General features: G+C 34.3%; 1 protein-coding gene across 49 annotated transcripts in view; it reads right to left on the bottom strand.

Moving 5' to 3' along the window:
- Window positions 1–17,037, bottom strand: part of RIMS2 (regulating synaptic membrane exocytosis 2) — a 456,016-nt gene that overhangs the window by 316,978 nt on the left and 122,001 nt on the right. Inside the window, exon 1 of one of the 49 annotated variants that reach the window (XM_038164408.1) lies at window positions 2,543–4,914. The exons of 45 other annotated variants lie outside the window; for them this stretch is intronic. In XM_038164408.1, coding sequence (XP_038020336.1) covers window positions 2,543–2,664 — 122 coding nt within the window. In that variant the 5' untranslated portion in view covers window positions 2,665–4,914. Of the gene's footprint in view, window positions 1–2,542; window positions 4,915–17,037 lie in introns of those variants that run through there. 3 more of the 49 variants (XM_038164424.1, XM_038164432.1, XM_038164441.1) reach the window with 3 other exon arrangements.

The following is a 17,037-nucleotide window of genomic DNA, read 5'->3' as shown; positions in this document are numbered from 1 at the left end:
AAGAAAAAATGATGTGAAACTTAGGAGAAATGTCTATTCAATTGAAATTATCTGTATACTTCCTCCTTTCCTATGACTTTGTTTTACACTCCATTATCTACTGTACAATTTGTTTGCATTAACCTGTTTTCTTGACATTATTACTTTGTGGCAGTAGCAGTTAATCACTCTGTGTGTAATGTCAGCCATTATCTTTCTGGACTCTGACTTGTACTTTTCAGATGTAAAAACAGAAAAAAACCTTATTCAAAAGAGAAAGGATCATCAAAGGACAAAATATATAACTTTGAAGACTAAAGAGATAAAGCACACTATACCTTATCAAAGCAGACTCTTACATGCTGGAGGTACACCACAGTTCTGAAGCATTAACTCTTAATGCATGAACAATTAGTTTTTAGCAAGTGCCTTACATTATTTGTGCAAAGCTTTAAATGAAAAATCTACCTAAATTATACACTATATTCATTTAATTAAAAAATAAAACAGATTTTTTAAATCAGTAAGACAATCAAAGGACTACCCTCTGTAACAAATGCCAGTGAGATGTTTTAGTGACTAATAGATGAATTCTTCAAAAACCTTTATCAAGATCCGATTTAAAGTACAAATAACCCTTTGGAAGAGGGAATCTTTTTACTCAATAACTTTATAATAGTTTCACCTAACTTTAGTATCAGAAGACAGAGAAAGCATGAATTAGTCTCTCACAATTATTGCTGCATATTGTTTAAAAACTGCACAATGTTTTCTTGAGGCCAAAAGCATTGATACCTAGAAAAACATGACATTGCTCCTTAAAAATACAGAAAATTATCATCCTAATCAAAACAGCCCATAATAGGTAGGAGGCTCAGTTTCCTAACAATCCTTTCTTGTTTGCCAGTCTTCTAGAATAAATATACTCCTAATCGAAGGCACAGCAAATGAATAAAATAACTCTGTCTTTTTATCTGATACTATATGCAGCTTTTGCCCAAGTCTCACGAGCAAAATAAACAGTGAAAAGCACCACGTACATGTATCTGTAAAAAAACATCAGCAAAAAGCATGCACGTTGATCTACAGAAAACATGTACTCTGATCTGCAAAAGCAGATCCAGGGAATCAGGACTGGGATGGTAACTGATTAGAACAGTTGCTAAGGGCTTTGCTGGTTGCTGCAGGCCTGAAACTATGCACTTGGAAATATGCAGTTTTACAATCACAGCTGATAATACGTAAATTATTGCTCCATTTTGTAGAGCTTCAAATATTTCACAGTATACCAAAGCGATATAAGAAAAATCTCATTGAATACAGGTTTTGTATATACCTAAAAATACCTGAATTCATAACTGTGATTATGATCACTAAAACTACCCACATAATTTTACATACCTAATTAGAAATTCATAACCAAGATAACAAAACTTGAGAACAGTAACATTAAGTGAATATCAACATATTTTACAAGGAAATATCAGCAGCAAGGGAGAGAATCCTTACAACAAAATTATGGGAAATAAAATTATAACCATCTTCCGAAGTATCAAGTGCAAATATCCCTGTATTTAAGAAATTATAACCTATTTAAAAGAGATTTCTCCCACAGAGGCAGAGAAAAAGATTAAAATGCTGGATATAGTCTCTGCCTATTACTTCCACCCTTTTTCCAGAAGGTTTCCGTCAGTGCACTATCTTTATAAAAAACTACAGGATTCTTTTTCTTCCTGACCTGCACTTCCACTCTCTTAGATAAAATTATTAATATTTTTATGTTTAATATTTAATAGCAGTATGAAAAAGTTCTAAACATCAGTACTATAATATGTTTACTAAATAATGACACAGAAATGTGGTATTATTAATTCATTTTACCTCTCCAAAAATCCTAAGAAACCTATTCAAAAACTGTCTCACACCAATAAACAACAACTTCACCCTATCATTTCTAATTCCCACAAAACAACAGCTATTCACAAAAGGATACCCTACAGAGCTGGCTGACCTGCTGCAAAGCATCCACTAATCAGCTATAATTTGACCAGTTAAAAACATTATTGAAAAGCATTACACACAGGATCTAAATGTTCTAAAAATAAGGAACTGCTTTCTATTTTGCAAAAGGTATGCAGGACTACGAATTTGCATCTTCCAATAAATTATGCATGGTTAAACAGACACATCTCTGAGCATTTAATCTTTTCAGTGCCATATCCACATAGAAATCATTTTCTCTGACAAATTTGTTTATGAATTTTTAATATGCTTTAAGGATTACAGCTAATAATGCTAGCTACTAATGGCAGCTAATGTACTTGAAAGATACATAACCATCTTAAATATTTCATTCTGTCTTTGCTGGCTTTATTTCTGCAGATTGAGTTCTCATGTAAATCCTTACATAAAACATAAAAACACTAACAGACTTGCTGCTACCATAAAAATATTAATATCTAGGAGTGCAGTTATAAAAGTACCCCACTGAAAAGGATGCAGATAGATTGCCATCAGCATAAAAAGAGAAATGATAAAGCAAAAATATTCCATTTCTACTTACCTAGTGTTGTTCAACGTTTGTCCAAAAAGATCATTTTGTAAAATATTTGGAGGGGATGAGAAAACCCCATGAAAATGAGATAAAACAGAATTGCAGACCTGGCGCAGTGTTTCAAATTGCATTTTCTCCCTTTCTTTCCCTTCTATTTTTCTTCACCACCTGTCTTAAAAGTCGTCTATTTTGTACACACCATCAAATACAAATATGCCAATCAAGTTCCATATTTCTCCTGATCTCTGTAAAAACTGTGCCTAAATGAGCAGAGGCTGATAGTTAATTGTACAGTCATTATTCTTCTAATTCAGTCGTAGAAGATTTAGTACCAGAGCAGCTTTCTCCTGACTGTAGCAAGAATTCTAAACAGCAGTAAGCTTTTTGGGCATTCCCAGCTGAAGTGTGAAGCTGAGCTGCTTTCATGTACTCTACTCATATTTCTCTAAGCCTATTAAAAACACGCAGTGAATAGATGCTGTCGTCAGGAGTTTCAGCACATCTGGCTGCCAGCAATAAAATCTCAGAAGTAAAAAAAAGGAGGACAAGGCATCCTCACACTGTTACTACTATCTAAGAGGAGGAGGATTTCTGCATCTTCCCCTCCTCCTTCCCTCCCCTGTAAAAATGACTAATATCCGTGACCATGTATGTAGAATTCTTAATTTTTTTAATGCAATGGCAATTCTAAAGGACTGAAAGAGCACTCTAAAAAAAATCTGCACATAATAAACAACATGTAGCACTGAGACTGTAACAATAGATCTTTTGTCTCATATCGGAAAAGCTATTCTGTATCTGAGATAACAGGTTTTTAGTGCAAACATTTAAATGTAGTGTCAATTCACGACTGAAGCAAACAGTATACATTCTATACGTAACCATTCTGTCAGGGATTGCACATGCAGCATCAAGGCAACGATTTACCATGCAAACTTGAACAATTACTAAAAGGAATGGCTGCATTATATATAAGCACTGCATTTCAGAATAAACATCCTCAGTATATTTTAAAAGTTTATTGCACTGAATCAGCCATGATAGAACCGAGAAAAATCAATCACTTCTTAGGGTGCTCCAAACCCATCTGCTTCCAGGAAAACCCACTATTTTAGGAGCCTGTGTACTGGTACACATAAGTATCAGATATCAAAGAGCAAGAAGCAGAATCAGTCATCTTACAGAACAGAGAAAGCTTTTGCAACATAGCATGCACTGTGAATACCATGAGAGGTACACAAAATAAGTATCCCTGAGTAAAAACCATTTTTTCTTTTCTTTCAATGCTTGTGCCAGAGGATAACATTACATAACAATACAGAAAATAGTTCATCACTGTCAAATTAAAAAATAACAATTAAAAATATTTGCTTTATAATACCTCATTTTCTATCCACAGCTTTTAACATCTTAGTACTAATTACAAAATCTCCAAATAAACCAACACAAAATGAGGTCTATTACTAAAGCTCTTGCACTGAAAGCAATTTGAATCTCAGATGATGTGGGAATAAGCATCTTTCCAGCTATTTCAAGTGTGTTGATGTGCTCAGGAGGAAGAAGCCATCCAGGCGTCTTTGGCCAGAAGGATGGCAGCTACAACACAGATTTTATAAGAAAAAAAGAAATGGGAACAAATTCATCTCCTGGCCCCCATAAAAAGGATATATATGCGACTCCCTCCTACCACACATGTTAATTTTTTTTTTTAAATCATGAAAATATCTGCTAATAAATCTGTTTGCAAAACCCATGTGAAACCCTAAAAAGTACTACCAAAATAGTTTTTAATACCTATTTTTCTGTCCATAGCATACTGTGCATTATGAAAGCATTTGTATTTCAGCAATGTATTACAATTTATGATAAAAGTAATAGGCTGTATTTCTGCCAAAGCTGGTAACTTTTGAGATCCTGAAGTAGGAACCGATGCATATTTGTGGCTATCTTACTATAAAAAAATGAAAAGTAGTACTTGGTAACCACCTTACTTATATTACAGAGAATTCATGTTTGGAATGCAAGAAAATTTGCCTTTACATTAATTCCATCAAAAAAACCCAAATTTTCTAATCTGCTCCAAGAAACAGTCATCTTGTCACAAAAGTTCAAGTCATTCCAAGCAGTATAATATGCACCACTTCACAGTTCAGAGGCAATGTTGACCATGGAGTAGGTACAAGTCTAGTATTTTATCATACATTTCAAGCACATTACCCTTTTGTTGTGTGCCTTATAAATGGGCATCACAGACAAAATGCTCTTGTAGTTGCAACAAAGTGCTGATCATTTGACATTCAACTTTCTACATCTTCATTCTCAGATATTTAAAATGGAAGTTAGGGCATACACTCTTTTTTTTTCTTCTGTTTCTTATTTTATTTTTTTTAAGATTGTCCTAAAACTACTGACAAAATACACATATTTAAAACTTTTTAAACATTTTTTAATTTTTTTTGGAGTAAGGAATAAAGAGTACCCTGCAGATACTCATGCATGTAAAATGTTTCATAGGGAAGTAAAAGAGTACTTTTAAAGGCAAATACTTCATAGCTGCTGCTAGCAGAAAATTCAGCTATAAAGAAATGGGGTTTGTGCAAATACATATGTTTTTGATCATCTGGAATTTTCATCAAAATAGACTGTACTATTGATTTAAAATACTATTTTTTATTTCAAAAAATGAAAGGAACAAAATAAAACAGAATTGCCTTCCTTTCCTGACCCTTCTAACCCACTCCAAGAGACCCTTTAGCCAATAAGCCATTGTTTCCTGTATTTATTATGTGGCCTAGAGTGGTGTAGTGACCCTATAATGTGGACTTCCTACTAACATCTCTTTTTAGGTACTTCCACCTTTTCCAATATGCCATCATTCATCTGGGAAGAATCAAGGAAGTAAGGAGACCTAACAAGGAGAGGCTGGAGGGAGTGGAATGAAGAAGCATGAGCAGAGTAGGTTCTGCCCACTGAAGTATCCATCCTTTGAGAACAAGAAGAATGAAACTGACAATCAAAAGAAATCAGTAGAACCACACATAAAATTTATTCTCTGTACATTGATATTGTTTGAGAATAAAATGGTACAGGTACTATTTACCTTATTTCAGTGCTGTTATTGGATCTTCAAATGTGTCACTGTTTCCTACACTAAAAAATTCCTGTTGGGAAGGGCAGTGATTTAGTGAAATTTCTAAGGCTCAGGAAATTATACCCTCAGTGTTACCAAATTAAAAGCTTCACATAAGAATGCTGAAAAAGACAGGGATTACTTTTCTGCCTATTTGATATTTAACTTGAGATCTCCTTTTCTGTTCTTCAGGGCTCTCAGTCTATACTCTCCAGTACCCATAATAGAACAAAAAGTGGTCTGATATGCACAGGCTTCTTTTTTTTGGAACACCCCTAATTGTGTGCCCAATAAGCACCAGGTAAGCCAAGCACTGCTCAAGCATTTCTGTTTCTAGCATTTCTTGTCCTTTGAGGGCCTCCTTAAAATAATTTTGACAGTGATCTTTATTATGGTGTTTGGTGTATTTATACTTGCAAAAAGATATATGTTCATGCTCTTGCTATTTATGGTTTAATAATAATACATTTCATTTTCACACCAATTTCATCAAGGATTTTATGGAAATGAATACCAAGTACTTTAGAGATACTGCAGAGAAAAAGCAAAATGAGTACTACATAGTCTGAACAACTACCTGACATGGAGGAAAAAAGGGATAAACAGACTGTCCAGATTTCTAAGTCTCATCTATTGGCTATTGACATGGTTGACAGGCTATTTCAAAATGAAAAGACAAGCCTGAGAAAGCATCATTGGATCCATTAAGCCAAGCTACATTGAGGTCTACACAGATACCTTTCTCTGTAGCCAAACTGAATCTTAATAAAGGTCCACCAGACACAAGTTTTTGAGATTAAAAGTTATCTAGAAATCTCCCAAATATGAGCATTTTCAAATGTATATAAAATATTTCTATTTCAAACATAAGATTAAACTTCCTTGAATTGATTCTAAATTTCAGAAATGTAAATCTATTATACAAGAAATTGACAATATGTATAAATATGTTATCTCAAACATTACTTACATGCATCACTTCTTATTATAGGCATATAAAAAGATTTCACAGGACATTGTAATTTAAACAAGGTAGAGTCATACAGACTTATTAAAGTTATACATTACAGCTTATAAGACAAAGATTTTTCTGTGATAAAAGATACTATCAATAACAATTTTGGATTCAATTCCTAATCTACTGGATAGTATGTAAATATGGTTTGATGGAAATGCAGAAGAAAATTGTAGAGCTGAGTCACTTGGAGTTTGGGGATAAAAGTGGGATTTTTGAAATGTACAGAAAGTCTAATATCTACTGTTTTTTCCGTCTAGATGTGACATAAAATTTTGTAATTAACAGCACATAAATACCTGTATTACACCACCATCACTCTCCTATATGCCCTTATCAAAGCATTTAGTTAAATATTCATGATCAAAAATTTTTGACTGACACTTATTATGAAAAGAATAAACTTCTGAACAAATTCTTTTCAAACAGGTAAGTTAACAACAGTGGCCTTGGACATAAGATAGAGTTGTATTATTACTGTTCATAAGACTCCTCCTTTTAGGTCAGCAAACTGATGCTCCAAGGTGGGACACGATTTTAAGGACTATTGGAAATTCCATTCAAGGACGTGCATTTCACTTCACTACTGCAAGTGAAATGCAAGTAGACTTTCTTTTGGGATAAAGCACACACCCATTTGTTTATCATCACATCAATGTTCAAAGGTTCAGTTCCACAAGAGAAGTTTATCAACTAATGCAAAATCTATAACATTAAATTTAAACGCATAACAACAGGACTCATAGAAGCCAGTATTCTGAATACTTACTAGAGGAAATAATGAAGAAAGGGGCACCAATAAAGTCTCAAACCCAAAAGAATAAAAGTACCTAAATCCAGGCTACAGGGAAGCATCAGTCTCTGTCCAAGAACTGGAAAAATGAATCTTCTTGTTCTGCTGGCGCCTGAACCGTCATTCAAAATGCACCATTCTTCTTATTACAGGTGGCTGGGCCGTTAGAACAGTGTTAGGAAGCATGGAAAACTGAGTCCCAGGTTTCTCCACTGGCTTCCTCAAATATGCCCACAAAGTTCTTATCAACATGCCCCTAGTTATTCCTAAGGGAATTTGTCTTTGCTGTTGACTCTGTTCTCTCTCCCGTAAAATAATTAAATATTGAAAGAACTATTTAATTCACTGAGTTAAACATTAATCAAGAATGGAAAAGTGATACTGATTTTAATCCTTGGTAGTCAGGTCACAGATCTACAATGGAAGATACTGAAATTCCAGCTAAGAGACCAAACCTTGTTACAGAAAATATCCACTACTGAAGTATAGTAATGTAAAAGAAAGTAAATTCATCCTCAGCTTACACCATACATATTGGGGGTTTTTTCTTGTGTTTTATTCTCAGTATCTTCACACTTCTTTATTTCTTTTTTGAGGCATTCCATTCCATTTATTCAATTCTTCTCAGTGTCCCTCTTCATATTTCTCCCATGAAGCTATTTAAATTAATCTATACTTTTCCTTTAGTGTAAGTTACACTGTTTGGGCCGTGGAGGAAGTGTGGGTAGAACTGAGAGCCATTACTCATTGACTTTCACAGCAGAAAGACAGTCAGAGCATGGTCAGCAAATAGCCACAACACTGCCATCTGAACTTTGACAAAATTATCAAAAGATGTAGGAAAAGATGGTTAAGTTATTGTGATCCTCCACCACATCACAGAAGAATTAGGATGAAAAAACATGATATTCCATTACAGGCTGTACTGATTCTGGAGCTCATGGAATTGCCTCCCAGGTGTATTTAACTCCCTCTTCTTCATTTTCTATCAGACTTGCTGTTAAAGGCATCCCTACGCACAAAGGACTCGCAAAAGTGTATCTCCTCTTCCACCAACAGTAATATCAAACAATTAAATAATTATAATTTATTCCTAAAATAAGCTTTAAAAGACAGGTAATTATTACAAACCTTATAAGCACATTCTCTATCAAATGCTTTAGGGTATGAAGCTTAAGTGATGCGATTAAGGTTGCAGGTAAGCGTAATGTCAGTGGTCCACACAGGAAGTGCGGACCCCAAGCCCGTGCCTTACTTGTTGTGTAGGATACTAGAACTTTGCCACTCCAAAGTCTGTTGAAATATATTCCTAGTAGCATCAAGTGTTAAGTAGCCTAATTCCAGTGAAATCAGGAATAACACTGCATGCCAACAGCCTTTGGATTGAGGCCCAAAAGCGCAGTTCAACACTACGCCTCTAGCACGTTCCCAGATATTGGAACTGCTCTAGTGCCAGCGGAAACAGTCTGTGCTCTGCTCCCCAGTCACGAACTCGCCCAGCAAGTACAATGCCCAAAATGGTAAAGAGGATGCTCTCATTAACCTACTTACATTGAGGATAAAGTAAGATGTCAGTTTACCTTCAGCGCCTTTACACATCCAGATGGGAATATCTGGATATTCCCATCTCCAAAAATTCTCAGTACTTATGTCTTCAACACACAGGGAAAAAAGGTAAACAACTGTCTACTTTTTAATAAAAGACAAAACTAACCTTGACATCTATAGATTCTCGAGAAAGTCAAGGAGTACACAGTACATCAGCCCAAAAAGCTAAGTCTTGACGGTAAATTCCAGAGCAGCTTTGGGCACCCTGAGTAGAAAATTGCCAACTGTCCTTTATGAGATGTGCTGAGTTCTGTGAGGACACAACTCATTTCCCTGCATCTCATCATGGTCTAAGTAAATGAAAGAAATAATCATGATCCACTGATCAGGACGGCTTTAAAACTTCCTAGAAAGTAGCCAACATGTTAAACATGATCTTTTGCCTGCATACTTACTGCTTAGGAAAGAATATATTCTACAAATGAAATACTTGGAAGATGATACTTTGGGTTTTTTTATCAGTTTTTTTAATGAAATTTTAAATCTGTGAAATGAAAAAATAAAGACTTGGAAAAGTTAAATGTCAGATGATTTACAATAAATACTTCTCCTGATAAAATAATTCAGCATTTTTTAAAACTCAGATAACACAATGGTAGATCTAACTTTGTTCCTTACACAGATACTAGGAAATGTGCCATATGTTCACTTGGGAAATCCTACTGTTAGGGCTGGTGTGGACACATACAAAAACTGGCACTGACCACACAGAAATTGCGCATTGGAGGATGAGTAAGACAGGGGAAAAAACCCAAACAAATTAGACAAAGGATACAGGAAAATTATAATTTGAAAACCTATTTTTATTTATTATGATAGACTATACCAAAACAATACTGATTCTTGAAATGAATAAGTAAGCATGCCTCACAACTGGGTATACCTCCCAGTATAATTATTTTAAAATCTCTTTAACATTAATAACTTTGACTTAATTTTTAATTTCCTAGCTCAGTATAGATTATGGCTTCTCAAACCTCTCTGTGGAATTCTCTTTAATACATTAGCTGAAAGGCAATATGGCAAGTATTATTTAAATATGACAAGGCACAGAATATTTGCAAATAATTACATAAAATGTATAATTTTAATTATTTCTCATATCTTTTTCCTTCTGAATATTACACAATATCTACAGCTTTCTTGGTCTGCAATAAAATTCCAGTGCCACCTTCTAACTCACTTGCCAGTTCTGGGCTTTTATAAGTATTCCTTGCTTAGGGAAGCCTGTGCTTAAAAATGAAGATGTGACTGATTTTAGGCAAATTCAGACGTTGAATTTAGATTGTTTGACCTTATCAACAAAGACACCCAGATTCATCCTACCTAAATGTAGATGACTAAGGAGTGCAGTTTGGAAAGCTAGCCACCTTTTCTTTCCTCTATAATTAATAGAAAGAAAGAGGAACATGGGGGGGGGGGGGGGGGGGGGAAATCATGTGACCCAAAATTGCATGAGTGCCCAAAAACTGATTTAATGAAGTGTTCTTGTGCTTGTCTAATTACTTTATTTAGGAGGCAGGAATATAAATATGTGGTTTCCTTTCTATTGCTAGATCTGAGAACCCTTTCCAGTTCCTGCCTTAGCTGTGTCCTGACACCGTATCGGAAAAAAATACAGGTGTGTGCATTCTCTCCTTTCTTCCAATTCATGCATTTTCCCCACATATAACACAGGCATTTTAGGGATCTTCATCATTTCTAGCAAAACTCCTATTGGTGGCAGATGTCACATATAAAAAAGAAGCCTTCAAATCTAGGGAAATAGGGTTTTTCAACCACTATATATATATTTATTATATATAATAAATATCTAGAATATAGGTATATAAATATTATATAATATATAAATATATAATAAATATAATATATAGACATATAATAAATATATAATTTATATAAAGAGCTCTTGAGGCAGAAACTGCATTTGGCAAACAAGAAAACTAACATATTTTTCTAATAAATGTACAAATCCCTTCTTCAAACCGCAAGAGCATGATTCTATCTTGTACTAAAATAATTCATAAATGCTGCTATTTTTTTCATTTCTGCACGTATGGCCAGCTTCCTACAGGAGAAATACATCTCCACAAAATAAATTTCTTGAAACTCTGGATCAAATGATGGTCCCGTAATCAGCTCTCTGCTTTCCTAGAGTTCTGATAGTTAACTGAAATGGCTAGGCATCCTAACCTTTCAGTTTGAATCTATACATTTGTCCATGTCCATACATGTAGGATATAATATACAAGTAACATTTCTAAAAGTATTGAAGGAGCACTATTAAGGTGGAAGAATCAGAGTTAGAAAATATCTAAGTGAGACCTCATTCCCCTGGCTACAGGAATAGCTCCTTTATCCAACAGGAACATCAAATTTTCTATACACTGGTTGAAGTAGAGAAGTCTGTGTAATACTCAAGGATGCAAAAGCTCAATATTCAATAGATGCTGCACCTTGTAGAACGTGTGGTTTAGAATAGTATATTTCAACCAATTTTGCCTTCAGCTGACTTACAATCAATTGATATTTCCTTGCACCTCATTACAGTACATGAATCCTGCTTTATGCCTCATTTGCAGTTCTGGATGGTTCACCAATGAGATGTGTCTCACTAGACAAGAACTGCTGGCCTAGAACAGAGATTTGATTGATTTTTGAAACAGTGCACTGAAAACTTCATCTGCTACAGAAGAGATTTCTGTTCCTCACTTTTATAAAAAGTAATCGTTTTTCACCTTTCAAAAACACAAAAGGTGATTTAAATACTACTAAAAATGTATTATGCATGATTATTAACGTAAAATACTAAAAACAAAACCTGAAAATACACTCACTAACAGTTTTCAGATACCTGTCTTTCCATTTCAGGATGAAGTATTCAAGGTGCAACTTAATTTCTTCAGTGCTCACAGGCAGTTTGTAGCTGTACCTGTTATTCTCCAAATTATAGAAATTTAAGCAGTCAGCAAAAATAAGTCCTACAACAGTCCAACAGTGATTATCAACTACATAAATGCCTCCAACAGATATTATTCCAAAATATACAATCAGATAAAGAGATAATGTTTTCTTCATGAAAGACACAGTTATGACATCCTTTACATAAGCGCTTTTTTGGTGAGCAGGCTGATCATAAAGTTCCTTGTTATGTAAAGAAAATAACAATTACATTGATCTTGAAATCCATGATGGTTATACATTGCAGAAATGGTCTCTCATTCCCAATTAATTTAGGAGTTTAATTAATTTTAGAAATTACTTTTTTCACTTAGAAAATATGTTGAGATTTATTGCCATATCTCTATTTTCAGATGACTGATTTGGTCCTTAAAAGTCCAAACTTGTGTTGGGAGTCAATGTGTCCAGGTGATCTGTGATGGAAACAAAGACTAATATATGTGCAAACTAAAAGATAGATCTTTTGTCCAAATGACAGTAAGATTAAAATCAGTCCTTTCATTTAGTTTAACAATCCTTTCATTTAGTATAACAGAAGCTATGACAACACATCTATGCACTGGATTGTTTATTAATTATTGCTGCTCAGTCCACTGTTTAAAAATTTGAGCCTTCCATATCTTGGGGATGAGTTCAAAGAGAATAATCTATCTTCCTTTCATGTCATTATGAGATTTATGGTCTCCTGGGTTGCTCCTATATTCAGCTGATTGGAATACCAGAAGAATATTTTCCTGATGATCACACACTTCTGGAATTCATTTCCTTTGACAGTGTCATGGAGCCTGGATTTTATAAGCATTAAGGCTGTGTAAATATTTTACTTTAGAAGGATTTCCATTTAATACAAGAGTTCTATTTTAGTGGAATAAAGGCATCATCGGCCACTTGGGAAGGGAGTTAGGGTTAATTACATAATTGATTGTTGTAACTGTAAGGCTTCATGATACTAGGTGACATACCACAGAATAAATTTCTAAATAAATCTCATTTTCAGACAGAAAAAAAAGTGCTTCTGAAAGAAATATCTGTATGCCACATTGCGAGTGAAATTTCAAATCCTTGTCTTGAATGAAATCTCCTGGTTTGGTTAGCTTTGCCAAGCTTAACACTGGAAACAACCAACAGCTTTTGGGAATATCTACCAAAAGGATGCAAACATTCTTATATATGCTCTTAATCACTTGAAGGAGAAGCAAAGAAGTAAAGTAAGTGAAAATGATCCAGATCTATCTTAGATCCAGCTCTATCTTAGTGCATCAATCATTACTGCAATGCAGTTTATCACCATCCAAAACAATTTTTTTGAAAAGTTGAGACACTATTAGTACTGTACTTAATATCCAAAGCTCAAGAGTTTGAGTCCCATCTACAAAATATTCCTATCTTTTCCATTATTTAGGTGACACATCTTCCTCTTTTCCTTCTTACTCTGGTTCTCAAAATCTTTATAACTGACATTCTAATTTTGGAAAGAATGTCTGCATTAAAAAATTTGCTGAGTAGAAATTAAATTATACTTTACTTCAATTTTACTTTATCCAGAATATCAAATTTCTTGCTTCAGATATTGATATATATTTTGAAAATGAAAGTCAATTCTTCAGTCTTTGTTGCATGTACTTGAGACACAAGAAGCACCCAAATTATACATTGTTTTATAAGAAATTAATATCCCAGTTAAATTTTGTTTCTTTCAAGAATACGTTTTTGTTCTAGACCCTGTAATAAAACGGTACAGGAAGATTAATCGCTACATGTCCATTTTAGGAATAAAATACAATTATCTCATCCTAGTGAGGAGGTGGAATAACTGAACTAATCTTTAAGTTGTCAAATTTCTTATATTCAAGGGTTGAGATTGTTGAACTAATTTTGATTCCCCTTCTGGCTTAAATATTTTTCACAGTTCTAACTGCAGCACAAAGATGCAACTCAAGCAGGTCATTTTTTGTCAGCCCAGTACCTCATGCCAGAGTCAAAAAGATTCAATTAAAATTAATCTACCTCTTCAAAAAAAAATCAGGTTTGTGCACTGATTTGGAACTTCAGAATGCAATGTCCTTCTGAAGCTTACCAATTTGTTTGGCATTATAAAGCGAATCAGATGTTTTTTGCTTTAATCTCCTTGGCCTTGCTAGGTATTTTTAAATTTTTTTTAAGTGATCATCAAGAACTCATTTAAAGTCCAGCATTTTCACAAAGTCATTACACATGTAACCTCTTGCAGCTAAAATGCATTTCTTTCTATCACAACCTTACCATAAGAGCTCTTCTTCTTGCCATTTTCTTTTCACAAACAAAATGGGGTTTCTGCAGCCAAGTTCATGGTTCATCCTGTTACACGCTGCATAGTGGAAACTTGCTTAGGCAGATAAATTACATCTGGGGGCCAATTGAAGCAGATAATACCAGCTGACAAAACAGTGGAGCAGAAATCTGGAAAACTGTGTTTGGAGCAACTTAACCTCTTGATATTCTATGACGATTATAGACTTTCTGAGCTCCCTAATAGCATTTTCAGGAAGCTCACTGCTGCAGAACCAGGCTCTTGCTGATGTCATTTTCTAAAAACATCAGGGTGTGGTTACAGGGAACAGAGCTGCATAGTGCAGGAAGTCAGAACAAGTTACACATATACACAACCCACTGCATATGATATACAGATAATACACTAGATTTTAGAACACCACTTTAGGAGTCACTGACTTCAGGTCACCTACATTTCCTACTTAACTGGAAATGACACTGTACTGTACTACTTTGCTGCAACTATTCCCTTAAAATGTCTGTGGCTGTCTTTGTTCTGGTTAGTAAAGAATGTAGAGAGCTCTGTTTTTTCTGAAAGGCACAAAATTAAGATTTCTCAAAGCCTGGCAGAGAAGTGTCCAAGTAGTTCACCACAAAACTGAAAAGACACTTAAGAATGGTTTCAGAATTATTGGTTGTGAAGTGAGGAAAGGACGTGAACTACATCATGGGGAAAGTAAAAGAAGTGGCTTAGAGAAGAAAAGAATGTCTGTCTTTAGGTGAAAAAAGATTATGGGTATATCTTTGAAACCACTTTCAATGTCTAGCCAAAGTTTGGTTTTGTTTCTCACACTGGGGGAAAAGAGATAGTGATACATAAAACAAAATAACTTAATAAAATAACTAACTAAATAAATAATTCTATAAGGACATTCCAGAGTAGGCAAAGGGATGAAAGCATTTGTCTCTAAAAAGGGCAAAAAAAGAAATGGAATAATCATGCTAAAGAAAAGGTAGAAAGAAAATCGTATTGCTTAATTATGTAACTTTGAATTATGAAAATATGGTCACCCTGGTCCTACTACATTCATTATTTTTACTTTTTTTTCCTCAAATCTGACTTAATAAAATAGATTGACAGTTACTAAAATTTTAAATCTTACCATCTAAAAGATAAGTGATAATTAAATTGCTAGAAATCACTACAGAAGTGATTTCTTTATCATTTGTGACTTTTAGAAACACAAAGGAAAAGCCAAAGAATTTGCACCAGCCCATTTGCACCAAACCATTCACATGCAGTCTCACTTTTTATTTTATTTCAGTCTATATAGCTGTGGTAAAAAATACAAAAACAAAAAGCCATTCATTGAATTGCTTCCTGCAGATCCCAAAATTACTTGGCTGCTAGAAACAATACACTTGACTTAGTAGAGTTCTTTACCAAATGTTAGAAATTTCCCTCCACTACACTCCACAGATGTATCTTATTCACCCTTGCACACTATTTCTTTTAAACATGAAATTTTAAAGATCTGTTATTTGTACTTAAGAGAACCTAGCCTCCAAAGAACAGAGGACAGTAACACTAAGGATTATGATCACACAGTGAACTCTAACATTCAAGTTTATGCCAGGTCAACAAAACTGAACTTCACAGGCTCAACCCAGAAAGGTATTTGCCTTATTAATTGTAGGAAATAATTTATAAATGCTGCTACCCTCAATTTTTCTGATATTGCTTTTTTACAGTATCAGTTTAGTTAAGAGCAAAACTATATTTAGCGTCATAAATGATAGCTGCAGTCAGTACCTTATAAAAATGTTAAATATTCTAATACAGATTATATCTGTGCTTACAGATTAAAGTTATTAACAGTCTTTTAGCACAGGTAAAGACATATCTGTGTTTTACAAACATGTAACACTGCAATGGAAGCTCAAACTCCCCTTCAAAGATACCAAATAACAGCACTGAATATCCAGATTTCCCTGAGTTAGAGATTGAGAAAAATCAAATAGTGATAGCTTTCAATAGGGAGCAGGCAACAAATGTCCATTGAAAAAAAAATAATCAGTAACAGTAAGCTAAAAAAAAAATCATGTTGTAATGGAATTATTTTTGAAAAGGCTCTCTACTACAAGCTGTGAAAATGAAATTCCCTAAAATCTACATGAGATTAGCTCACTGTGGAGAATGATGGCAGCTGAGTAAACATTGTCACTTAAATCTGGAATTAAATATTTTTTTATGTTCTTAATTAAAACTCTGGTGTTTGAAAAGAAATGTGGCAGTTTTAGACTCTTTATTAAAGTAGGTTTTAGAATTTTCCTTTTCTCTTTCTCTCTTTTACAAGCAAATTATATTTCTCAAAAAAAAAGAATACAAAATTGTAGCTACCATTGGTCAGAGGCCCAATGCTACTCAGTATAGGTTCTACAGCTAGATAAAGGTTCACCTTAAAATAATCATAAAAGGTATATTTTATTAAATCATGACCAGTTAGAGAAAATAAAAGGGGAGGAAGGGAAGCAATGCACAGCTGAGACAAACCCCACAGAAGTCACAGTGTGGCTGCACGTCCTGAACGTGGTGTCAGAGGTGACGCTGCTCATGAGAGCAGGAGATCCACAGAACCAATATTAGGAGACAAAGAACTGTACGAGGAGTTTCATTTCTCAGAAAACAGACAGTTCTGCAAAGGCAATGGAGAGAAAAAGCTCCACCTCTTTTTCAGAAGTTAGAA

This window comes from Motacilla alba, chromosome 2 (genome assembly GCF_015832195.1).
Source record: "Motacilla alba alba isolate MOTALB_02 chromosome 2, Motacilla_alba_V1.0_pri, whole genome shotgun sequence".
NCBI lineage: Eukaryota > Metazoa > Chordata > Aves > Passeriformes > Motacillidae > Motacilla > Motacilla alba.
This window is presented reverse-complemented; position numbering and strand designations above follow the sequence as displayed.